The following is a 26,682-nucleotide window of genomic DNA, read 5'->3' as shown; positions in this document are numbered from 1 at the left end:
CTGACGGCGGTATGTCCTAGACTTCAAATGTATATTCTAAAACTCCTTGCTCCATGTATACGGATATGCGGCGTTGGTTTGTACTCGTTGTGGCAAATCTATCCCGAGGATGAGTGGTACTGGTCTAGGTCGGTCAGAGACAAGCAAAAGCATCGTCGAGAGATCTACCCTAGTCTCCACTACCCAGGGGAATGATCTCCATACTCAAGGGGCGACCTCTCTCGATGTGGGTCCCTCATCTTTTGATTTACTGTGAGAGCATTTGGCCTACCGGCGTTCAATGACTTCGCTTTCACTTTGGAATGGAGGGCGGGGTAACACATAGTGAGCATGATATTCGGAATGAGATCGGGTTCACCCTCGATGGCTTCTACTTGACGCTGGTTACGATTCTAACAACAACCGGTGGTATTCAAAAACCTTTGTATTGGATTATCTGCCGAAAGTCTACAACTCAGAAAAGTCAGCCAATTCCGGAGTATAAAATCAAGCACAAATTTTCCGTGTTGAACTAGAGTCTAGAATTCCTCGGAGATTGCCCTTTAGTTTCCACGGTCGGATTTCCCCTACTATCGTTGACTTAGCGAGTAGTCGGCCATGTACCGCCATAGATTGCCGAGGCCATATTTTCTCGATCAACAGAAGGTTTCATTGATCCGAAAATTAGTGTTGCTTCTTCTGGGCCCTCAACGAGAAACTGCCAAGCATCGTTAGACGGCGGTCTTGTAGTTGGTGAAATTCTGATAAGTGGGTATCAAGTGAAAGCCTGGTCCCCCAGGCTTTCCCCGGGCGGACTGGGCCGTCTGGGCCCCACGGATTGCGTACTCCTGGGTCGTTCCAAAATGGGCACGTGCTACCTCTATGTTCGGCATAGTCATCCATTGTAAGCGTCGTACCAATAAATTACAGCGGCCATCAGTGCGGACCCGGAGCGCTTGAGACGAACCATGGTTTGCACTGCTCTCACGTCCCACATGTTCGAGTGCAGAGATCATGTCGCCGCGCAGGGTGCTTGCTTGACTTAACTCTGCTTCTAATGTTCATTTCGTACAAAGGAGGTTCACAACAAATATCCAATCGTAGCGTCAGTAGTGATCTAAAGATCACTGTGTTTCTTGTAGAGTGCTGCGGTCGGCCGCTATGAGATGATGACCGTATCATAGATATTGAATATAAAGTCGATCATCCCACAATCCACTACAAACGGACCACACTAACTATCGTCACTATTGTTCATATATTATGGAACCCACTAAATTCGCTAACGGTCATAGAGGCAATGGATGCTGTGGCGGTAAGCCAATCACGGGAAGCCCGATAGGCAATCATGGCTTGTCCCACGGTTTGCGCTGTGGAGTCGCTTGCTAAGCTCTCGGAGAATCATCGTGGTACTGTAGCCAAGAGAGCTCTATCTACCAAATGTTCATTCTGTGTTAGGCCTGTAGGTCCAAAAGCAGCCGGGCGACTTTATCCGTTTCCCAATTGGTGCTATGGGTAGTACACTTGCAATTTGATCCCTTTCCTCTTCTGACACAAGGGAAGCAGCCACCCATCACCAGTCCGTAAGGTCTATTGTAATTTTAAACCATCTCCTATTTCAGTGTATCTTCAGAAAAGAGAAAGGAAAGCTCCTATCAATTAAGACGTAGAGTTACTTTCACTTAATGTTTTATATTTTATTAAGTAAATAATCAATTCTCTCTCACTTGCATCCATGATCACCGACTTCGAATTAACCCCGATCAACTACGGCACCGTCCATATCCCACTATTCCATATTACCAAACAGTGCCGTGGAAAGCTCACTCGCCCTGTTCCTCTATTCTTCGCCGAACGTGTGGGTCATTCCATACTAATGCATAATTATATATCCGACTCCCATAAAAAACTAGGGCTAAGATTGCTTATACTTTGGCAAGGACAGATTGCGGAAGACAATTGATCGGAGTTCTCAAAAACCTAATAGCCACTTTCATTATGTAACTCTACGTACTATTGGTACTTGAGAATCCTTGCCCAAACTGCCCAAAATGTAACAATCATGCATAATTCCCAGTCACAGTAGTTTTAAGCAATCCATTATCCGCGCAATAGAAAATGCTCGAGGTGAACAAACTGCCTCTTATTTCACTCCTACCAAAAGATAGTTAATGTCAGGACTCCAAATTGTAACAGGTTTTTGTGTTAAATTGGGTTGCAACATCCTCTGACTGCCTCTTCCCTAGTTTGACCTGGTTTATTTGTCATTGCTTCTGGAAATCTCCGACAATGTATTGCGTTCTATGCAACCCTCACCAGGGGCATAATTTCTGCCTCATAGATCGGGGAGGTCAGGTCAACACGGTCAACCTAAATCCACCGGCAGCGTCACTAGCGGCCTCTGGTGCTCGAAAGACTCGTGCGGTTCGCTCCTCCAACAAAGTATGGTCGGTGGAAGAAGACAACAAATTACAAAAACTTCGACTGAAAGGGTGGGGGTGGACGGCAATGAGTCAAGAGCTGCCTGGAAGAAGTTCAATTGCGTGTCGCCTGCGTTTTCAGAGAATTTTGAGCCAGCCGTCTAATCGAGACCAGAATCGGGAAGAAGGTTTGCCCCAGGCGGGTCAAGGGTGAGTAATTAAGACCATATCAAATTGCTCCGAATATTCATGTTTGTGTCGCTTTAGATTGAGGCCAATCAAACGGTCAAAAAGGCAGATGGTCCAATCGTGGAGAGGGTCGGGGAATACAAACGTTGGCCTATTGAACTATGTACGTGGCTCTGATCCTGTTGCCTCGGCCGAAGAATGGTTGAATGTGGGAAGAATGCCAGATCTGCGGCCCAATAAACTCCCAGAATTGCGGTCGCCCACGGAAAATGTCAATACTGAGCTACCTTCTTTCAAAGTCCTGTTCTCAGATATCCCCGATATCTGGAGTAATACTAAGCCTACTGGAACTAATCCTTGGGCAACAATTATTGTCTGAACTTTGAAGATTTTGCACAGTGAAATACTGTAAATTGATGTTTTACATAATGGTGGTTGAATGAGCCAAGCATCTCGCAAGTCAAATCTCAAAATGTCCGTAATCCGCGAAATTAACAGATCACTGTGCCGTTAAATTTGGGACGGACACGATTTTCCAAGATATCGCGTAATATTAATCTGTAATTGGTCTTCCTTTGGCCAACGATCCCATTCATTAAGACAATATCAATACACGTCGAAATGGTCCCTAATCGGCTAACTCAGAGTGGGGTCGGCTTGAAGCGGAATTTAAAAACGGGCGCGGTGTCTACGGAAACTTCTGGCTGGAGAATAAAATAAATTTGAAATTCGGAAGTACAGCAAGGGCGATGGCCACAGCTTCTGACGGTCAAGATGGAACGTGTCTTGCAGGCGATGACAATGAAACGTATTCGTCGGCAATACACTCGTGGGAAACAAGAATCCGTTCCGAACACTTCCTCCCTATACAGGAAAGGTTGCTTTCTGCCCTTGCACTCTCGCAATCACAGCAACTAGCATTCGAAGGCGTGACAAGTTTCGCACGGATGTTTGGGGTGCAGCTTTTGAGCGATGCACTTGCTGTTAAAGTCACTGATTTGCTTTCCAAACCTCAACCCGAGGTTGTGGAGGCGGATATCTCATATGGCGAAGACGAGATTCTTTAGACTGACGTCATCGGGGCGCTTCAGTTTGAGCCGCAACTATCAGTGCCTTACTGCGCACCCACCGCTTTCGCTTATGGCGGAAGCGGTTTGGGTGGGCAGAAAGGCACTGATACAACGAAATGGCAACTACCTCTGTCGGATCCAAAAGTGGAACGCACTGATCGAGATGTCCGCATGGGACCACGACCTAATTTCCACGCGCCGAAAACTTGTTCATACTCAGGAATATTTGAGCGACATGTTAGCAGAAAGGGATACCTTGGGTTTAATGATGGGTTCTCTGTCATCATGTAACGAAATCGCCTTACGATGTCAGGACGCCACGCTCTCGCTTCATTGACAAATTGCTGGCACGTTTAGTCATCGAAACAAACAAAGCAATCCTCACAAACCTGACAAATAAGGTGCTGGCTCTTGAAGAAGGGTTGTGCAATATATCGTGCCCTTCTCAACCATCTCAGTTACCTTCTGGCTCCTACCACACGAGTAGAAGTGACCCAAATTCTCCACAATTCGGACCAGATAATAGGTGTGAAGAAATGATCAGGGGCACGGAAAACGATGCTGGTGAGAATCCCTTAGGTTTGGGATTACAACGAATTCGCTGACAACGCGATCTAGCCGTATCTCAATCCCGTAGATGGGAGTTACATGATTTAAAACGCCTACCACGGTGGTTCAAAGAACATGAAAACTTGCCAGATGATGCGATTGAAAAGGATTTTGAACGTGACTTCGGTCATTTTCGAAGTTGTGGTGCTATCCGTGCCGCTGTCTGGCGCGTAGCACAAAAGAACGGCAGTGGGCGCAGGCAGAAGAAAAGAGCGAGGCGGAGAAAAGTGGGCTCACCATCTGCTACGATTCCAATCACGCCGATTTTCAAAAACACTGAAGGCCATCATCACTTACCAATGCCGGGCATGTCAGCGAAAGAAGTTTCCATCCCTACTGTGAACCAGACCAGGCGGGGGTTAACGAGCAACAATCCCACCCGTGTGGCGTGCTCACCACTGGACCGACTTCAGCCAGAGAGCATTGCGTCTCAATCCTTGATGGATCAGCCAGGTCCAGCCATCACTTTGGCGACATTGTATGGGCCATCCCCAGATGGCCAAAAGAGTTTGTCTCGGGGAAGAGGGAGTTCTGAGAAGACAGTGACAGATGACGACTTTCTCAGCCAGCAGTCTGGAATCGATCACACGGTTACGGATGGCGGGAGATGTGCTTTACACACAGGGTATGCTAAAGCTGTCCCAAACACAGGGGTCTTTCCATCTAACGAACGCACCATATTTGCTTCAGATCTTGATATTACCCCATCAAGATCATCTTCCTCGGAGCATGAACCTACAGTGCTATTGACCAAGTCCCCTGATCTACGCCCTAGTTTCCTTGGGAATTTGTTAAATTAGCTTCTGATCGTTAATAGATTCACGGAAATATAGACTGTGCAATAAACTCTTTATACGGTTCATATGGCTTGTACCTAATGCCAAGAAGAAACTTGAATGACAGTAGACATCTGGAGTCTACCAATTTTCGTCATCCTAGGTAGTACAGTAGCAATTGCTTTATAAAAGACAATTTCTAAGCCACAGATAACAAAGTCAGGGACAATCAGCAAACAATTAAGTAGCCCGGTCTCCACGCATTCTCCCTCCTGATTTTGACAATCCTGCCTGATTCCTAATGTAGAAATTTACATTTCCTTTCATTTTCCAATATCTCAACTTGCAGGAGTTGAATGTAGGTGTAGATCCAAAACTAAGTGAAGTGAAGTAGCGTTGTGCTCGGTCTGGACGGCTACAGAACGATCCATCTAATTGAAGAGGTTAAGACTTCAGAGATGATTGAGAATGGTGAAGTTGAGTATCGTAAATATGAATGAATTGGCAGATGCAATCATTCATAATACATATGATACTTTAAAAACCTTTCAACTCACCGGGTGTGAGTCCTGTCACATCTACTCTGCAGCAGCAGCGCAGCTTAAAATCCCCATAATCCGTGACCAAACATCTTTTGAATGCCAATTATCAAGCAGTCCGATTGGCCACGACTTTGGCAAATACTCACCGAAGACAAAGCTTAGCGAATCATGCCTATTCGGCCGCTCCCATCGTAGGTTCGTCAATCAATTCTGATAAAAGATTGCCCCTGCAATTAATCACGTCGCATCACTGGGCAATACATCACTGGGCAATATAAACAGATTCAATCCAATTGAGCGGATACCAACCGACTTGAAGCTACCATGTGTACTAACATCCGAATTAAATTATCTCATCATCAAAGTGTGGTCCGCTGACCGTGGATGTTATGATTTCAAATTTAGCTAAGACTTTGAGCGGATGAATTTGATATCAAGATTGGAGTAATCAGCAGCCAATGAGGTTAAACTTTTCAAATGTACATCTCGTCTGTTGCATAGTCGTTGGGCATGTAAAACGCTACCATCCTGTCACTGCCTGGCTCCCAAGTTATAAGGAGAGGGGTACGCATTGCCCGAAGAAAGAAGCCAGAAATTTGTTTTACAACTATATCAACCCGCAACTTCTTGAGTGTTGAAAATGTTACGTACACCAAAATATATACCGCTTTCTTCTTCAGATGAATACGGAGCGTGGCTGCTCCAGCACTTCTCAGAGTCTGGTCGGCAATCAATGGCCTCTTCTTCTCGTGGACAAGAGAATATCTATGAACCCACACCAAAGCTGAATGGTCGCACTACAAGATGTGATAGGTTTATCCAGCCTAATCACGATTCTGGCTGTGGGAACTTGCACGAAAGAAGGTATCGGAATTTGAGCCTACCAAAATCCGAGGTGAATCACGCTGATATATTATATAGGTCGACGGAGGTCAATATCACTGGTCCGGTCACAGACAGAAACCTAGGTATCGTTAACGATGAAGGGTTATGTATAAAGAAGGAATCCGAGGTCTTGTTTTTGAAAAAGATAATTGAGGTCATGCAAGCTAGGATTGACCAACTGCAGGTCGACGCAGCCGCATCGACTGTTCGATGTCACCTAAGGGGCAAAAAGCGACGGCTACTAGACAGTAATTAGGTAAATGGGAGGGAAACTAGATAAAGGCACGTGTTAGCATTCTTCAAATCGTTTGTGGCCACACAGTCTTATCGCAGATGCGTCTGTTAAGAAGGTGGGTTGGAATTCATGAATGTCTAAAATGTGCGTTGTGCATGCAAATTGAAATTAACTATATACCGACACCGCGAGTGTAATCATGTCTACAGTCTGCTGCCATATTCACCGATTGAAAGCTGACATTAGTCAGGACGAATGGGAGCCTATTCTCGGTTTGTTGAAATGTTTCGACGTGATCCACGGCGATGGTTGGCTTTGTTTAAGAGGCTCCAACCTACATGGATACCAATATTTCCTTGAGGTAAATTAGGGAATATAATAGGATGTCTGTATATGTACCTCTAACTACTGGAGTTATCGGAGTCTATACCCGCGGTATATGACATGGTAAAGGGGGTAAGCTTGCACAGTGACAAGATGCCTGCTCCTTGTGAGGGTGGATTGGGTGGAGGCATGATGATACAGCCGGCAGCGAAAACGGCTGCCTCCCTCCACACTGCCTTTCTTCGCCAGGGCCCCACTGCCAAGGCATTAACGCTAAGTTTGTTTGATGGAGTTCATTTATGAATGTCACTGTTCGGGGGATTGAGTGGTACTTGACAGGGGTATTACAGTAGTTTTCGAAATCAGTTATACCTGCACACTCTGGCGAACTTCATTCCCGGAAGATAAATCCGAAATACGCTAACCCTATTTAGCTTACCTCTCGATAAGTTTGGCAAAACAATTGTAGTAATGGCCTTACATAGCATATGAGTCATCGTAATAATACGGTACAGTTCCATGGAACCACATCGAGTCTTTAGGGAGCAATGGCGATCTGGCATGATCGTCCAGCTTACTCACTGCCTTCCCGTCTGTCCCACTCGTTCTTGCCCCTCGTTCTTCCCGTATCCGACGCAGCCTCGTTTTGCACCCGCCAGTCATAACTGAGAAGCCTACGCTTATGCTATAGAGAGCTAACCCTAGTAGGCAAAGATACATCTCTATTTTTATGGCCTGTATCACCTATTCGCGAGTTTTCATTCGCTGCCAGCACGCTCTAAAAACGTGGTCCTAGTGATAGCTAATGTGTTTGATCTAAGGATTGCGAATGCTTATTAGAGATAATACAGAGCCCGTATCATATCGGTGAGCCTGAACTATAGGAATACGCTCCAACACCCGGTTACTTCGGCAGCCCCTACGCCACGCGGTCTATCTCAAGCCCCTCTCCGTCTAGCGTCGTTAAGACTTAAATCGAGCGAACAAGTAGACCTAGCCCCAAGTCTCTCCGATTTATTCAGCTATCTAAGTAGGAAGAAGGAAAAGCCTACTAGGAGGACACGCCAACCTATATCCACTACTATATAGAGTGGCGAGTGACTATCAATAACCGAGAGGTGTCATAAGACACGGAGGAAGACCTTACTTTAGCCCCTAGCTCCTTCTGGCAATTATCCTTAGAGAAAAAGCTCGAGAACGTCCTTCGACGGAAGACTATTCGCCACCGCCGGGTAACAGCTAATGATACTATCATAACTATACTAATAAGTGATCGTACTAAACGTAAACTGACAAAACGATTTAACGATACCGACATTATTTAGACCACTATCGAGAAACAGCTTTTAATATAGTCTAATATTTTGTTTCGGGGTAAAGAGCTCACGCTTAAGATCAGTTTCAACTACGTAGACGATCGCTACACTTCTCCCACCGCTAGCCGGAAAGGGGAGAAAAGAGGAAAGTCATCTGTTACAAAAAGGATGCTTAGCGAACGGGATACATAACTTAATATAGAGGAAAACGCTTCTAGCGAGAAGCCAATTTGGCGTAGCGTCTATAATTTAATGCGTTATGACTCGGTATCATATTAGTATAGCCCTCATTATTGGGTGGACCTAATAGGGAAGAAACACTGTCCAATTAAATCACACTATATAAAGCGCCTTATCACTCACGTTAAGAAGGGTAGGGTTTTAGAAGGTCATAAGGACGTGCCGGAAGCCGTACGCGACGAATTATATAGGGAAGAGTAAGAGAGACTCAGTAAAGGTAAGCGCAAAGGAGGTCACATCGATAGAACTGGAATACCGTATCCTCCTACAGTATCAATATTAATGTCCTGCCCTTAACGTCTGCCGTCCATAGGATTGATGTTTCTACTTCTAAAACGGCGGTGGACTTAACGGCTCTAAGTCCCCTCGAGATCCCGGGTTCCACCGACAGAGCCGTAGAGGAGTACACTGACTGGCTAGTGTCGACCGTCGATAGGGATGCCCTCAAAGCCGCATTCCGACAAACGTACGAAGTGATGCTCGAGAACGGCCTTGACCTCGAGCAAGTGTACAAGGACCGAGACCCAAATTTCTTCATTAAAAGAGGGATCAAAATTGGCATCGCACGTCGCTTTGTAGACAACATCGGGAAGTGGGTTAAGTAGGTGAAGACAGTAGTGCCTATTTATAAGATTCTTTAGACAAGATAGTTGGTTATTGAAGTACCACGGCGTTTCGGGCTTTGAAACTATCGATTTTATTACCGAGAGTAACTCTATACAGTTATTTAGCAGATTGTACACCTCCTCACGTCTTACTTGTATACTTGTCGTAGAATGAATTTATCTGAACGCCTGCATCGTCGCTGGACAGCGACGAGACGGAGATGCCTATATGATGAGTGGCTGGCTCCACGTGGCTAAGTGAAGAAGATCCTTTGCATTGAAGAAAAGGAACGACCTATACAGTGATTCTCGAAATCGCCTTGACCAGTACACACTGAGACTCTCTTTCCTGGCCCCACTGCCAAGGCCTCAGCGCAGATCATTTATTGACCTGGTCACATTGAACTTGGGGGGGTAAAATACGCCGTGTATGTTACAGTAACATATGACATAGAATTACATTATGCGTATGACAAGAAGCCCTTCGAATTCTATGGAATTCTATGTTAGATCTGAGGAAGCCTAAGAGCGGACCGGGCCAGCTTGAGCAAGATCCATTCTTAATATGACTTTGGTAGGGCGAAGCAAGAGTAATGCCAGCAGGATGGAGCCACTGTGGGCGGACGGAAGCCACAGTTACTCTTGGTTCTTCCATGATATACGCAGTACACGTAATAATGCCAAGCGCACATGCACTCAGTTGGCAACCCAGGTGTGGAGCCTCAGCCCAACCCCGCCTTCTGACAAATTTCCCAACATCAACCTCACGACCTCCGCTTTCCAATTCGATTCGCCTTCTCATCCTGTGCAGCATGCGCCGATCATCACTTCTGAGGGGTGTCTCTTTGGCTCAAGAACCTCAAACGGAATGGTACCGTCGGCAAACAAGTGTGTCGGCCAGTTTTCGGTTGTGTTTGCAGGCGAACATTAGCCTTAACGACGGCCGATGGCGTACGCCTCACTAATAGTCACTCACCATAAGTCTGTCATTACAGCACGCCCAGAAATATGAGTCCCAGTTCTCACCTGATTCACAGGCCACTTACCCTGCCCTGTAGATTCCACCTCAGTATTGCTCACAATATTTCTTTTTTGGCACATTTTGCCGGCCATCGCCGCTTTCTAGATAATTGGTGCTTGCAGGGTTCACGAAAGGCGAACTAAGGCGGATGCCGATAAATAGATTTTTGACACGTGTACGCAGTGAAATATATCAGCCCCGGGCCTACTGGGTGGACTGCACCGCCTCAATACCCCTCCTTTCCCACTATTAATAACCTGGCGTCTCGCATCCCACGCTTCGGATTCGGTTCGGCTGCAATATTCCTTCATCACTCCTCTCATAATGTCCGGCCTAGAAGTTATCGGCGGTATCTCTGCGGTCATATCTCTCCTCGATGCCTCAATCAAGATCTACGACAGTGCGCAGGATGACATCAAGTTGTCCGCAACATTTGAAGTTATTCGACGCCGGCTCCCGGTCCTTCTCCATACCCTTGAGACCTGCAAAAAGCATCTAGGTTCGAGAAAAGATGTAATACCTGGAGATGTTTGCGAAGCCTTGGAAAATATCCTTGACGCTTGCGATGCAAAGGCTTCAAGTTTGAGAGGCATCTTTGAGAAGGGTATACCTGGTGAAGGTGATACATGGGAGAAACGGTATTTGAAGGTCCTCCGCAGACTTGGCAAAGGCAACAAGGTCGAGGAGCTTATGGGATCAATTGCGGAAGACGTTCAACTCATTGTCAACCATCACGCGGTCCAGTCTGCGAATGCACAACAAAATCTTGAGCTAGAAACTATTGTCAAAGAGATGAAATCAGTCGATTCTTTAGTGCCCACTGAAGAAAGCTCTACGATGACTTTCAATAGCGGCGGGGGGGCACAAACAAACAATGTGAACAGCGGCAGTGGGCAGCAGATCAACAATAATGCGCATGTTGGAACCCAGCATTTCAATTCCGGTAAGGAGCCGGCATGACGGAATCTTCTCTTTGCATTAGATGACGATGCATTTATTTCATACAACCCACAAAGGGGCTATTACGATATTACCAGAGCCTTGGGGCTAAATGGTTATTTTATCTTAACAAATAATTTCCACATCCCGACTTGTTATCTCCCACACGCCACCTCCGCCTGTCAGATTGGTCGTATTCTCTTTCAATGAATTCATACGCGCATTCAAGGCTTAGTGAATCAGTTCCACTAATGATTGTCGCTAGTCACTCTTAGGCACAAGGAAGACTTCAGTTTTCGCGGGCCCATTGGTATCAATCTGGGTCAAGCGCCTCGTATTGCTCCAGAACTCTTCGTCGGTCGGAGCTCCGAGCTGCATGAAATGGCACGAATCTTGCAGCCTCTTAACACCCCTCGAATCCAACAGCGCCTATTTCTCGGCGGTATGGGTGGTATCGGCAAGACCCAGCTTGCCATTGCTTATGCAGAGTCTCATCGTGGATCTTACAACTCGGTTTTTTGGCTGAATACAGTATCTGAAGCAGCACTGAAAGACAGCTTTCGATCAATCGCCTCACTCATCTTTCCCGTACAGGACCCCGAGGTCTTGGAAAGTAGTGCGATTGTTGGACGTGTACATCGGTGGCTATCTGATTCAAGAAATACGAGATGGCTTTTGATCTTTGACAACTATGATGACCCCAGCCAATTTGATATCGACGACTATCTCCCACCCGCTTCTCATGGGACGATCATAGTCACCACCCGACGGCTAGATCTTGCTGGGAATACTCTGCAAATAAAGCCTTTGCAGGGCATTGCAGATGGCCTGGCCGTTCTGCAAACTCGATCTAAGAGAGAAAATTTGCAATCAGGTATACTGCAAACAAACATACCCTTGGGGAACGACAAACTAACCATAAACATTAGACCCTTCTGCGAAGCGCCTTGCCGAGCGACTAGACGGTTTCCCTCTTGCTTTGGCCGCCGCTGGTACTTATATCCAACTAACAGGTCTTTCTTTTGAGCGCTATTTGTATGAGTACGAGGCTCGTTGGAATATTGATCCCAACCGCACCGTCCCGCTCCATGAGTATCGCGAGCATACACTGTACACGACCTGGGATCTATCATACGCTCGTCTTGCAACTGAAGATCCCGACGCGGCAAACTTGCTGAGAATGCTGGCCTACTTTGATAATCAAAGCCTCTGGTACGAGCTATTTCACGGTGGACTTGGAGATAATTCTCCTGAGTGGCTTCGTGAAGTGGTTTCAAGCGACGTGACCTTCCGTGGAGCGATGGCCATCTTGACCCAATACTACTTTCTAGAGATTGACTGGACGTCAGGATCGTGGAGCATGCATAACTGTGTACACGACTGGACATTAGCAGCACTTAATAAGCATATCGATGTAAGCCATTACTGGTATGCTGTTGACTGTGTTGTTGCGTGCATCACGGGAGCTCCTGAGGATTCGCTTAGGCATACTTCCTTCTCTCGTGTCGCTCGTCATGCAGGACGGCTAGCGGAACAGCGTTTCCTCGAGAACGACCTGATTTCCGATTCTCAGCCTGATCAACTAGATGATCAACTAGATGATCAACTAGATGATCAACTAGATAAGGTATCAAAGATGTCACGACTATTTCGAGAGCAATTTCAGCTGGTCAAGGCGGAGCAGATGCAAACGCGTGTGTTAGCTGGGTATGAAAAAGCGCTGGGACCACACCACACGTCAACCCTCATCGCTGTCTGCAATCTCGGGAGCCTATACAAGGACCTAGATAAGCTGGACAAGGCGGAGCAGATGTACGTGCGCGCGCTCGCTGGGAGGGAGAAAGCGCTAGGACAGGACCACATATCAACCCTCAACGTTGTCAGCCATCTCGGGTTCTTATATTTTCACCAAGGCGAGCTAGATAAGACAGAGAAGATGGGCATGCGGGCACTAGCTGGGTATGAGAAAGCGCTGGGGCCAGACCACCAGTCAACCCTCGCTACTGTTAGCTTTCTCGGTGACCTATATCATCGCCAACGCAAGCCAGATAAAGCTGAGCAGATGCATATGCGGGTGCTAGCTGGGTATGAGAAAGCGCTGGGACCGCACCACACGTTAACCCTTGATGCTGTTAGAAATCTTGGGCGCCTATACAAAGACCAAGGCAAGCTGGACAAGGCAGAGAAAATGTACATGCGGGCGTTAGCTGTCAGAGAGAAAGCTCTAGGACAGGACCACACATCAACCCTCGACGATGTCAACCATCTCGGGGTCCTATATTGTCGCCAAGGGAAGCTGGACAAGGCAGAGAAGATGGGCATGCGGGCACTAGCTGGGTATGAGAAAGCGCTGGGGCCAGACCACCAGTCAACCCTCGCTACTGTTAGCTTTCTCGGTGACCTATATCATCGCCAACGCAAGCCAGATAAAGCTGAGCAGATGCATATGCGGGTGCTAGCTGGGTATGAGAAAGCGCTGGGACCGGACCACACATCAACTCTTGGCACTATTAGCGATCTCGGGGACCTATATCGTCGCCAAGGCAAAATGGATAAGGCAGAGAAGATGCACACGCGGGCTGTAGCTGGGTATGAGAAAACGCTGGGACCAAGCCATAATTTGACCCTCGTCGCTCTCAACAAGTTGGGAATCCTTTATCGTGAGCAGAGCAAGCTGGATAAGGCAGAGCAGATGTACGTGCGCGCGCTAGCTGGATTCGAGAAAGCGCTAGGACCGGACCACACATCAACTCTTGGCACTATTAGCGATCTCGGGGACCTATATCGTCGCCAAGGCAAAATGGATAAGGCAGAGAAGATGCACACGCGGGCTGTAGCTGGGTATGAGAAAACGCTGGGACCAAGCCATAATTTGACCCTCGTCGCTCTCAATAAGTTCGGAATCCTTCATCGTGAGCAGGGCAAGCTGGATAAGGCAGAGCAGATGTATGTGCGCGCGCTAGCTGGGTTCGAGAAAGCGCTGGGACCGGAACATGAAACAACTCGTGGTATTATCAACAATTTGGGGCACCTATATTCTCACCAGGGCAAGCTGGATAAGGCCGAGCAGATGCACATACGGGTACTAACCGGGAGAGAGAGAGCCCTAGGTCAGGACCACATATTAACCCTCACCTCTGTCGGTCATCTCGGGAGCGTATATTTTGACCAAGGTAATCTGGACAAGGCAGAGAAGATGCATACCCGGGCGCTAGCTGGGAAAGAGAAAATGCTAGGACCAGATCACACATCAACCCTCGACGCTGTTCGCGGTCTCGCGACCGTATATGCAACCCAGAACAGGTTTGATAAGGCGGAACAGATGTACCTGCGGGAGCTAGTTGGACGTGAGAAAGCGCTGGGACCTGAGCACACATCAACCCTGGATACTGTTAACAATCTCGGGATTCTATATCATCACCAACGGGAGCTAGACAAGGCGGAGGAGATGTATATGCGGGTGCTAGCTGGGAGAGAGAAAGTGCTAGGATCGAACAACGCATCAACCCTTGATAGTTTCCACAATCTTGGGATACTGTATGCATCTCAGAAAAAGTTGGATAAGGCGGAGAAGATGTACCTGCGGGCGCTAATTGGGAAAGAGAAAGTGCTGGGATCGGACGACACGTCAACCGTCCAGACCCGCAACAATCTCAGAAAACTCTACAGTGACTAAAGTAGGCTGGATGACGCGAATCAGATAAGTTCCGCGGACCAGACCTCATATCTCTGAATCAAACCTCGTCGCCTAAGCAAGTTTACCAAGATAGTCGGCATGCCTTCGCAGGCTGGAGCTAAGAAATGAAAAATTTGTTGTGTTTATAGTATTGTCAAAATTATCTTTCCATTTTAATGATGTCACTCAACCCATTATCACATATCTAGTTCAAAATTTCACTCTCAGGCAACCGTGGAATTCAACATAATAGATTAGAAGGCCATATACATACATCGTACGCCTTTCTGACCTAGGCTTTCAATGTCTTATCACCGAGGCGTGACTGTTGCTTGCTGCTGTATTGTATGAGAGTTTCGTATAAAATACATCCCTCGCTGTCTGCTAATTGTATTATAAAATACAGCGACTATTATAGAAAGCGGTCTGAAACGATGCTTAAAATAGCTCGTCCAATCAGAGCTTATACTTATCGGAACTATTTTCCGGGAATGAAGTCGCAAGAGTGTGGAGGTATAACTGATTTCGAAAACTACTGTACCGTACCAGAACGACCGACTGTATCATCATCGGTACCTGTCTAGGTGGCCGATCCATCTGAGACAGAAAGTCTAGCGAACCGACCGACTTGTTGATCGACTTGGAGATACGAAACCGGTGCCACGTGGCGACGGAATCGATTGTGCATAATGGCGGGACGGACCGCAACGCGAACCCCTGAACCGCCCGACCGCGACGAACACGAAGAGTCACCGCCAAGATTATCGAGGCCGAGACGCACTACCAGACCACCGAGTAACTATGCTCGGGATCAAGAGATCGACAATGGCCAGAGAGCGACACGCTCTCAACTGAGGAAGAAAACGCAAGACAAGCCAGCAACTCAACGTGACGCGGTCACTTCGGATGACTCCGCGACAGAGAGTGAGGACCTCAACACCGCCACACTCGTGAAAGAACTCATTAAACTCAGGCGAGAGATCAGGCGACGCGATGAATTACACAAGGAAGAGCTTCAAAAGGTTAAAGATGAATTCAGCGCCGCCCTTGCCGAAGTTCGACACGAGCTACAGACCCTGACGGATAGGCCCCTGACACCGCAATCCCACGCCGAGACATGCGCTCAGAACAACCACGATGAGATCCTCCGCGAGATTCAATCCCTGCGCGATGCTATCAGCCCTTCCATTCCTACTGGTTCCCCGTCCTATGCAGATGTCGCCCGTACTCCTCCACTTAGTCACCCTAGTAACATACGGACGCTCTCAACGTTAAACACAACACCGACCACGTTCACCGACACATTGTATTGCACAATTGACACCTCGAGGATGACAGAAAATGGAAACGAGAGGATGTCCGCAGGCCCAATCCGGGCAACGATCGAGACAGAGATCCGGAAGATGGAAGACCACATACACTGGCGGTGTCGCGCCGTCACTGTAGACCCGAAGAACACGAACCGGATCAGAATAGCGTGTCGCGATGAAGCCGAACACCAGTTAGTCAAGAAAGTGGCGGAAGCAAAGATCGGTGCGGGAGCCCGGGTTCTTCGGGACGAGCTCTACCCGATCAAAGTCGATAGCGTCAACAAAGCCGCAGTGCTAGATGAAGATGATGAGATCCGAGCCGGAGCTGCGGCAGCCTTCAGCGAGGAGAACGAAGCTACCGTGGCTAAGATCGCATGGCTCAGTAGCAAGGAGAGTGCGAAGGCCTATGGATCAATGGTCGTTTACCTTACCAAAGGCACTGACGCACGGAGGCTCCTGGCCGACGGGTTCTTTCACGCTGGAGGAGAGTCTGGCGTGACCAGCACCTTCGAATATCGACCACGACCGACGCAATGCTACAACTGCCAGGAGATTGGCCACAAGGCGTTCCAGTGTAAGAACGTCCAGAAGTGCGCAAAATGCGCCACGGAGGGCCATCGCCATAGTAACTGCGACCAAACGGTTCTAAAGTGCGTTCCATGCGGAGGCCCACATGAATCGTACAGCAAAAATTGCCGGAAACTCTATCCGCCACGTCATGAATAAAACCCTCCGAATAATCCAACTGAATGTGAGGAAACAGGGCGCGGTACATGACAGCTTGATGAACGACGAAGAGACCCAGGGGGCAGTAGCACTAGCGATTCAAGAACCCCAAGCGAGGCGAATCCAAGGCCGGCTATTGACCACCCCGATGGGACATCACAAATGGACGAAACTGGTTCCCTCCACCTGGAGGGAAGGCCGATGGGCGATCCGAAGTATGCTTTGGATTAATAGGGATGTGGAAGCGGAGCAAGTGTCTATCGACTCGCCGGATCTGACCGCGGCGGTCATCCGCCTCCCCGAGCGCCTGATATTTATGGCATCAGTCTACGTAGAGGGAGGAGATGTCGCGGCATTGCTCGAAACATGCGATCATCTACGCAAAGCGATCACAGAGGTACGACGGGACGCAGGCACAGCGTTGGAGATCATAATTGTGGGAGATTTTAACCGTCATGATCAACTCTGGGGAGGAGACGACGTGTCCTTGGTAAGGCAAGGTGAAGCGGACCCAATCGTCGACTTCATGAATGAATTTGCACTCAGCAGTCTACTCAAACGAGGAACAAAGACATGGCATGGCGCAGGACAGAATGGGGACTGCGAGTCCACGATCGACCTCGTCCTGGCCTCGGCAGACCTAACAGAGTCCATGGTTAAATGTGCCATACCTGGGACAGAGCATGGTTCGGATCACTGCGCCATTGAGACCGTATTCGATGCCTCATGGTCGCCCCCAAAGCATCCGGAACGACTCCTGCTGAAAAACGCTCCATGGAAAGAGATCAATGTTAGGATTGCGAACACCCTAGCCGCCACTCCGTTGGAGGGCACCGTGCAGCAGAAAACCGATCGACTCATGTCCGCGGTCTGGGAAGCGGTGCATGCCTTGACCCCGAAGGCTAGACCGTCACCACACGCAAAGCGGTGGTGGACAGATGACTTGACACAGCTCCGTCAAATATACACATACTGGAGAAATCACGCCCGCTCGGAGCGACGGGCGGGACGAAAGGTACCCCATCTAGAAGAGATGGCCCAAGGCGCAGCGAAGCAATACCACGATGCTATCCGGCAACAAAAGAAAAAGCACTGGAATGAATTCCTCGCAGACAACGATAACATATGGAAAGCCGCAAAATACCTGAAGTCGGGAGATGACGCAGCGTTTGGAAAGGTCCCGCAGCTCCTGAGAGCAGACGGATCGACCACCACCGATCGCAAGGAGCAAGCAGAAGAATTGCTGACCACCTTCTTCCCGCCTCTGCCGGACATTATTGACGATGAAGGGACGAGGCCAGAGAGAGCACCGGTAGAAATGCCAGCTATCACGATGGAGGAGGTAGAGCGGCAACTGTTGGCGGCGAAGTCTTGGAAAGCACCGGGCGAAGACGGCCTGCCGGTGATAGTCTGGAAGATGACGTGGCCCACGGTCAAGGACAGGGTTCTTGATCTCTTCCAAGCCTCACTGGAAGGAGGCACGTTGCCAAGGCAGTGGAGACACGCGAAGATCATACCGCTCAAAAAGCCAAATAAAGAAAATTACAGTATTGCCAAAGCATGGAGACCAATTTCTCTCCTCGCGACGCTGGGCAAGATACTGGAATCAGTGGTTGCGGAAAGGATCTCACACGCGGTGGAAACGTACGGCTTGCTCCCGACCAGCCACTTCGGAGCCCGAAAGCAGCGGTCCGCGGAGCAAGCACTCGTGTTTCTGCAAGAGCAAATCTACACGGCGTGGCGCGGCCGACGGGTATTGAGCTTGATCAGCTTCGATGTCAAGGGAGCCTACAATGGAGTGTGCAAAGAACGGTTGCTTCAGAGGATGAAAGCGCGAGGCATACCGGAGGATCTGCTCCGGTGGGTTGAGGCGTTCTGCTCGGAACGAACAGCAACCATCCAAATCAATGGCCAATTGTCTGAGGTCCAAAGCCTGCCACAGGCTGGACTGCCGCAGGGCTCGCCGCTGTCCCCGATCCTGTTCCTCTTCTTCAACGCAGACCTCGTGCAACGACAGATCGACAGCCAGGGCGGAGTAATCGCGTTTGTGGACGATTTTACCGCGTGGGTGACCGGACCAACGGCACAGAGTAATCGGGAAGGTATTGAAACAATTATCAACGACGCACTCGACTGGGAGAAAAGGAGCGGAGCAACTTTTGAGGCGGACAAAACTGCCATCGTACACTTCGCTCCCAAAGTCCACAAAACGGACCAGGAGCCTTTCACTATCAAGGGACAGCCCGTTATGCCTAGAGATCATGTTAAGATCCTGGGCGTTCTCATGGACACAAGACTCAAGTACAAGGAACATATCGCGAGGGCGGCATCTAAAGGCCTGGAGGCAGCGATGGAGCTTCGACGACTTCGCGGCCTAACACCAGCAACCGCAAGACAGCTGTTCACATCAACAGTGGCTCCAGCGGTAGACTATGCTTCTAGTGTCTGGATGCACGCCTGCAAGGACAAGGCCAGCGGACCGATCAATCGAGTCCAAAGGGTAGGAGCGCAAGCAATTGTCGGGACATTTCTCACCGTTGCGACCAGCGTAGCGGAGGCCGAGGCTCATATTGCCACCGCACAACACCGTTTTTGGAGACGGGCCGTGAAAATGTGGACGGAAATTCACACCCTTCCAGAAACCCACCCGCTACGCAGGAGTACAGCCTGCATGAAGAAGTTCAGGAGATACCACCGGTCGCCGCTGTACCAAGTAGCGGACGCGCTGAAAAACATTGAGATGGAGACGCTGGAAACCATCAATGCGTTCGTGTTGGCACCCTGGGAGACTCGCATACAGAGCGATGTTGAAGCAATGCCGCACTCGCACACCGTACCGGGCGGATCACTGCAAGTTGCGGTCAGTAGTTCAGCACGAAACGGCCTCGTAGGTTTTGGGGTGGCGATCAAGAAACAGCCACCTCGATATCGAAAGCTGAAACTGAAGACCTTCTCCACGACACTAGGCCCAAGATTAGAGCAAAACCCGTTCTCTGCGGAGCTGGCAGCACTGGCACACACATTGAACATGCTAGTGGGACTGAAAGACTACAGGATCACGCTGCTCACGAGTAACAAAGCAGCGGCCCTCACGATGAGGAATCCTCGGCAACAGTCGGGGCAGGAGTTCGTCTGCCAATCGTACAAGTTGATGAAAAGGCTGCGGAGAAACGGAAACCACATCAATATCCTCTGGGTCCCGTCCAGCGCGGACAATAAACTGCTAGGTCTAGCCAAAGAGCAAGCCAGGACCGCGACCCAGAAGGATGCCGCCCTGCAAAAATCCGCCCCTAGAATGAAGTCGACAACACTGAAGATCGCTCGGTCTCATGCAGTTCCCAGCAATGACTTGCCGGAGAACGTAGGAAGACACGTGAAACGAGTAGATGCAGCACTGCCAGGGAAACACACTCGACAGCTGTATGATCGATTATCGTGGAAAGAAGCGAGCGTGCTGGCCCAACTCCGGACTGGCATGGCCAGACTCAATAGCTATCTCTGTCGGATCAACGTTGCAGACACGGACCAGTGTGCATGTGGACAAGCAAGAGAGACGGTGGAACACTTCCTCTTTCGATGTCGGAAGTGGACCACACAACGAATAGCATTGCTGCAGACTAGTCAAACTCACCGGGGCAATCTCTCCTTCTTCCTGGGCGGGAAATCGCCCTCGGACAATCAGCGATGGATGCCGAACGTGGAAGCGGTGCGAGCCTCAATACGTTTCGCGATCGCCACGGGCCGACTCGACGCCACCTAACCACGTTAACCAACACAACGACACCCTCCTCCCCCTTCACCAACCTACACCTATCACCTTGTGCCACAAATGGTGGACGCGCTTCAACTGCCGAAGATAGGATGTTGAACACTTGAAGAAGCGCCTTCAAGCCAGTCTACTACCGAAATTACTAACCCACAGGGATCCCTATGATATTGACAGCTGAGAGGACAAATACGGCAAGGATCCATGTATGGGCTCGAAGGAGACACGGCATATGTATATTAGGACATGCATTGATAGATCAGTTTTAGTTGCCCTTTCGGCTCAGCCGCCGGGCGTTAATGAATTGTGTGTGTGTGTACCGTACCAAATTTAGCTATTTTTCAAATTAACGTTGATTTGGGATGTCGTCAGGTATTGATAATGCGTATCACTGGTAGTCTTAGTTATAAAATATCATGTAATTTGAATCATCTAGAGACAGAAAAAACATGACTGATTCCGAAACTTTCCTTGAAATCATCATTTATCCATAGCCCAATCTTTGATGCATAGTCCTCCGAAAGTATTGTCCCCTTGATTGCTAGCTCATCTTCCCAGAAATATTCTATCGAGCAGCTTAGCTTGAATCGAGATGGGTTTTCCAACGGAATCTGCATCTTCCCTATATCAGGAAGCCATCTGTTAAGTTCGAGTTGCAGCCATTTCTTGAAAAAATCAACAATAGCCTCCTGCATATCCTTGGCTGTTCCATCATCTGTTTTGGCACCCAATTGAGCATGAATTTGTTGTAACAGTGATCTTTCATGATTTGGGGGATTTCTTTCGATATGTCTCATGATTGATCCAACAAGTTCGGGTTCGAATCCAGAACTTAAAAAAAGCCTCAATGTCTCTAGCAAATCGCTTCTGGGGAATCAACTGGTCTGAGGCTGGAAACAATCGCTAATTTCAATTCCATGAGATGATTGTGACGCGACAGAAAAGCCCCCACGTTGTTAGTGTCGAAGCTTCCCCTTAATTCGACAATTGACAAAGAAGGCCATTTAAGAACATCTGGTAGTTGAATAATGGCCATATCAATGAAAAGTATTCGAAGGTTCAAGAAGAGCTGTGTTTGTAGATACGGCGCTGTCTTGGTTATAAGACGTATTTCTTCAAGAGCCGGAAGAATTGACGAATACTTTTGAGAAGTCATACCCGCGAGTGTGGTTATAAACTCTTCTTGACGATGTTCGCGGATTTCGACAATTGTTGGCCATTGAGTTAAATGCCGCAGTGTTTCGCGGGTCACCAAATTGACCAGTATATCACGGAAAATATCTTGCCCGATTGATATGACTTTAATGAATACTGACAGGTTGCCTCGCGCAATGATTTCATTGAAATTTCCCAAAACTTTCCCATGGCGAATGACTCGAGAAAATAGAAATCTGGTAGCAAGCCGACACCATGTCTGGCAGACACGATGGCATTCCCTGAGAGTTTCATGCTCTAGGTGACGGAATATTTCCAAGATGATTTCCTGCATTTGTTAGCGGAGCTTTTTAAAAATGTAATGCTGCAGGTGTCCCACCTCAGGGAGGTTCTCCATTGGCCATAAACTCAAGGAGGGTACGGTATACAGAAGGCACCTGTTTCCACCGTCGATGAAACTTGCAAGCAAGATGTTTGCTTTCCTCGTGAGGGGTTTCGGCCGAATATTATTCCGACATCCCGCAAAGGTCCCTCCGACTATTCCATGTGTTTCCATGCCAAGAGCCTAGGTTTTCGGGTCCTGTGGGTCTAGAAAGCGCCCAATTAAAATAATATCTCCTCACAGTGCTCAGGGAGCAGATCGAAGTCGAAGCGACTCGCTTGCTGTATTTGGGCTATTAGGAGTCACACGTGACAGGGGCTAGACTTTGGGTTTCATTTTGAGGTTAATCCAGTTGCGGGCACAGGGGCGTCTCTTTGACACCAGGGACGCGACGTAAGGTTTCTTTTGTTCGTCCGGATTGATTCCATGGCATTCTATGTAGGATTAACAACCACTCCTAATCGGGATTAGCCGCACCATGGACTTTGAGGAGTCACTAAAGTGAGGCTTCAACTTTTTCAGAGAGACAGTAAAGTCAGCCTTTCGGTAAGGAAGCGACAGACCTATGTGGATGTTCAAAATAGAGTAGGCTAGATTTCGCAGCCTACCACTGCTAGGTTTTGATAATCCAACAAGTCGCCCATCATCCGATACTTGGGGACATACCAAATTAACAATAATTTCGGAAAATACGGGTAAAATCTGGCACAGTATATTGCTGTCGACTATATTAAGGTCCCTCAAATAAATTTACACTGATGCGTTGGCAACGGAGCCCGAGAGCAGAAAACGAGTCTGTGGGAAGGAAGCCGTTTTCGCTATCGACTGTAGACATTCGGGATAGACACGGAGTATCCCAGATGAGAATTGAATACTCCTGTAGGGTACGATAATCCTATGGCTACTCTGCTTACAGGCACCCGTGCAAGGACAATATATCATAGGTCGTTTATGTATCTACTTTGTGAATTTAACCCGCGATTCAATGAGGCGTCATGGTAGTTCAATAGTGCGTCCTGACCTACTGTACGGTTCTTAGGTTTAATGTAATGGAATGTCTGGTTCGCTACATCCATACGACAGTTTTATGGGAGCGTAGAGTTAAATCTTCGGAGGCTAGTGCAAGAGGCTTAGGTTAGCACTGGTCACAAAAGTACAGTGAGATTATTCCCGACGTACTGGAACCCCGCTGCTCTCCGCTCGGAGTGACCCTCTTATCCTGCATCCGATGGCTATCGACATATAGCAAGTGCCCCTCTATGAGGGGGCACTCACTGCAGACGTTTCCCCCATTCTCGTTGTCGGGGGGTTTGGTTGAGATACTGCTGACTAGGACTCAATTCCTGGTACCGATCTATAGAAGCCGAGTTCTTGGGCAATTAGAACAACTGGAGTGGAGCTGGAGTGGAGCAAGAATCTAGCTGTGTCACATTCCGGACATTTCTTGCATTTTGTTCCACGGAATTGAAAGATCCTCGAGGTGGATTGCCGGACATGGCCGGAAGATCGTCGCGCTCGGGCCATTGACTACGAAGATCACGCTAGTAATTCTGCCCCTCTAGCTCGACCTGCGTAGGTCGGTGTAACCGATCCCCGCTTTCAGAGCTACAGCTCTCAATCACTAGAGACTACCATCCATGGTTCGACCACTGATGGCCCTTGGTCCGGTGAAGGTGTTCCAGCCAGACCGAGAGACGGCAGAGATGCCTCCCCGGTCTCCCCTTTGGTCAACGTGTTCTCTAGCCTCCGATTGACACTAGTATGCCTTACACTCCGATCCTCTCACTTATAGGAACAGTGACAATATGTCCGGGGATATGGGATATGAACATATAAGCGATGTTTCACGAGAGCTTCCCTGTCTAAGCTAGTTTCCCCATTTTCTTGGCCATAGGGTTCGGCTTCAATCAACGAACAGCTTAGTTTTAGTCTGATCTCGGAGTGTGCTACGTTTACTTTAGGATGAGAAACCCGAATCATGCACAGCTTGTCTGCAGAGCATTAACCTGTTGGTAGATACTGGCGCACGTGTACTTCGAATTGATTGCGGTTTAAAGGTAATAATATTAGGGATAGCAACAGGCTGCTTGCCACCCACTGTCAACTCATACCGTCAGGCATCGTTCCGTATGTGTCAAATTCAGAGAGGTTTTGAGGGTTCGATGCATCAAACAGTGGCCCCGTACTCTCCGGTAGAAGCGGATTCTCCGTCATGGTAAATTGGCCAGTCTGCGCGGTCCACGAGTCCTGAGCCACGTCCGGCCCGGGCAAGCACGTACCGAAGTACACGTACTGAGACTCTTGGGACTCGTTCATCTTCGAAGTAATCTTGTCTGTGACCGATGATGAGACGCTATGCAGTTCCTTCAACGTCATATGGAATTCGTCCCGCGTGATGTGATTCTGGCAATCCGAACTAACGGTATCCAAGCGTTGTTGCAAGGCCGAGTTTTGCTCTCGTAGTTTTCGCACTTCCTCAACAGCCTTTTGTTTTTCCAAGGTGGTTTGCCGGACCTTTGCGTTCAGCTGCGCCCGTTCGGCGCGAAACCGCTGCTCGGCTTCGGAAGCTTCCTGCTGCTGCTCAGTGAGGCGAGCCATCAGCCGATGATGCCGTTCTTCGGCCGACTTGATCATCTTGGTGCAGTTCTCATGGACGATCTCAAAGTCTGTGGGCATCGCCTTCCTTGATGTCATTTTCGGAGGCGGCGTGGCTGGACCCTACGTACCAGCAACAAAATTAGTTATTTCCGCCTCACACCCTGCCTGTCATTAGGCAAGGCTTACCGTCGATCGTATCTGAGCACCCTTAGACACATAATGGGGCGCTTGGTCGACACCGGTGCGCAAAGTTCGAAGTGCTCGCGTGGAGGTCTGGCCGCCAGCCGCCGACCTTCGAACAACCCGAGCCGGAGCGGGCACTGCGGGGACCCTCGGCATAGTGGATAGTAATGCAAAAGGCGGGTGAAAGACAGAACAGAAATTTCCTGAGCAAAGAGCACGGGAATATCAGAGCATTGCCGTTATAAGCGACGATTAGGAGAGGGCAAACTGGGGTTTAAATCTGGTTGGCTTAAAACTGTTGCTCAAAACTAAAGCTTCGCTTAATAGCGCAACCGCTATTCCATTATCTACGTCGGTCTTGAGATTTTTAATCAAATGAAGGTCGGGTTTTAGTCTAGGTAGTTCCGCGAGAAGCTGTCTTGTCGGGCTCTAATCGTGGATTTAGACGGAGTGGCTACTTCGCAAAGAAAAATCTAGTACTTGAAATCAGCTCAAAATTTATGCGCCTTGTTTTAAAATATTTCTAGACTCACAAATTGCTAATTCCACATATTGGGGAGCAAATCTTCCCACGATCGGAAGCTTTTTGGCTCGCCGAATCAACGTGATATGATGCTGAAAATTTATTGCATGACTCAAACAGACATAGACAATACAGCATTGAATTGGCAAGTCCTCGATTATGCTAATTTACCACTTCAACTCACCAAGGAGAATTCAGAAGGAGGGTGAGCACGGTTTAAGCACGGTTTTGAGCACAGTTTTGAGCACAGTTTTGAGCACAGTTTTGAGCACAGTTTTGAGCACAGTTTTGAGCACAGTTTTGAGCACAGTTTTGAGCACAGTTTTGAGCACGGTTTTGAGCACGGTTTTGAGCACGGTTTTGAGCACGGTTTTGAGCACGGTTTTGAGCACGGTTTTGAGCACGGTCGTCAACACCTCCTAAACAACAAAGGAACATCCTGTTTTATTTATTTATTTCATAAATACTTCATCCAACGCTTTAGCTAACATATACACACACACACAATTCATTAACGCCCGGCGGCTGAGCCGAAAGGGCAACTAAAACTAAGCTAACATATACAGTAGTTTTCGAAATCAGTTATACCTCCGCACTCTTGCAACTTCATTCCCGGAAAATAAATCCAAAATACGCTAACCTCATTTAGCTTACCGCTCTATAAGTTTGGCAAAACAGAGGTAGTAATGGCCTTACTTGACAGATGAGTCGTCGTAATAATACCGTAATGTTCTATGGAACTACAGTGACACAGAAAAAGTTTGAACACCCCTAATTCTGCAGTCTAGATTCCACTAATCAAAGACCGAGTATACCGGGCGATAGGGCCTCTTTAGGAAGGCGGTAGCACAAGGGGTGTCCAAACTTTTGCTATGCCACTGTACGTCGAATCTTCGGGAAGCTATGGCGATCTGCATGATCGTCCAGCTTACTCACTCCAGTCCCATCTGCCCCATCTAATCATGCCCCTCGTTATTCCCGGATCCGGCGCAGTCTCCTTTTGCACCCGCCAGTCATAACTCAGAAGCCTACGCTCAGGATTGAGAATCCTTGTAGAGTGGACACAAGAGCCCGTATCATGTCGATGAGCCTAAACTATAGGAATTGTCGGACTCTAGGCGGTGACCATAAAGTCGTGGTTATACACACAAGACGATAGTGTGCATAAGGGTAAATACTCAACGTAGTGTCTGAATACACGGTTATGAGTCTA

The 26,682-nt window shown here is 48.4% G+C and overlaps 3 protein-coding genes across 3 annotated transcripts; 1 reads left to right on the top strand and 2 right to left on the bottom strand.

The window, feature by feature from the left end:
- Window positions 1-10,535: 10,535 nt before the first annotated feature.
- On the top strand, window positions 10,536-14,826 carry N7496_006052 (TPR repeat protein; the record flags this gene model as incomplete). The annotated part of the gene is made up of 3 exons (XM_056698981.1): window positions 10,536-11,154; window positions 11,416-12,024; window positions 12,080-14,826. 3 exons carry the CDS (start codon window positions 10,536-10,538, stop codon window positions 14,824-14,826), a joined length of 3,975 nt encoding a protein of 1,324 aa, XP_056554394.1.
- Window positions 14,827-24,265: 9,439 nt separating this feature from the next.
- N7496_006051 (uncharacterized protein) lies at window positions 24,266-25,102 on the bottom strand (the record flags this gene model as incomplete). Its single annotated transcript, XM_056698980.1, has 2 exons — window positions 24,266-24,883; window positions 24,950-25,102. The coding sequence occupies 2 exons, from the start codon at window positions 25,100-25,102 to the stop codon at window positions 24,266-24,268; spliced, it is 771 nt and encodes a 256-aa protein (XP_056554393.1).
- Window positions 25,103-25,685: 583 nt separating this feature from the next.
- On the bottom strand, window positions 25,686-25,907 carry N7496_006050 (uncharacterized protein; the record flags this gene model as incomplete). The annotated part of the gene is made up of 1 exon (XM_056698979.1): window positions 25,686-25,907. The coding sequence occupies one exon, from the start codon at window positions 25,905-25,907 to the stop codon at window positions 25,686-25,688; it is 222 nt and encodes a 73-aa protein (XP_056554392.1).
- Window positions 25,908-26,682: the final 775 nt, after the last annotated feature.

Source organism: Penicillium cataractarum (assembly GCF_028827025.1).
Source record: "Penicillium cataractarum strain IBT 29864 chromosome Unknown utg000005l, whole genome shotgun sequence".
Taxonomy (NCBI): domain Eukaryota; kingdom Fungi; phylum Ascomycota; class Eurotiomycetes; order Eurotiales; family Aspergillaceae; genus Penicillium; species Penicillium cataractarum.
The sequence above is the reverse complement of the archived record's forward strand: the minus strand, read 5'-3'. Positions and strand labels throughout refer to the sequence as shown.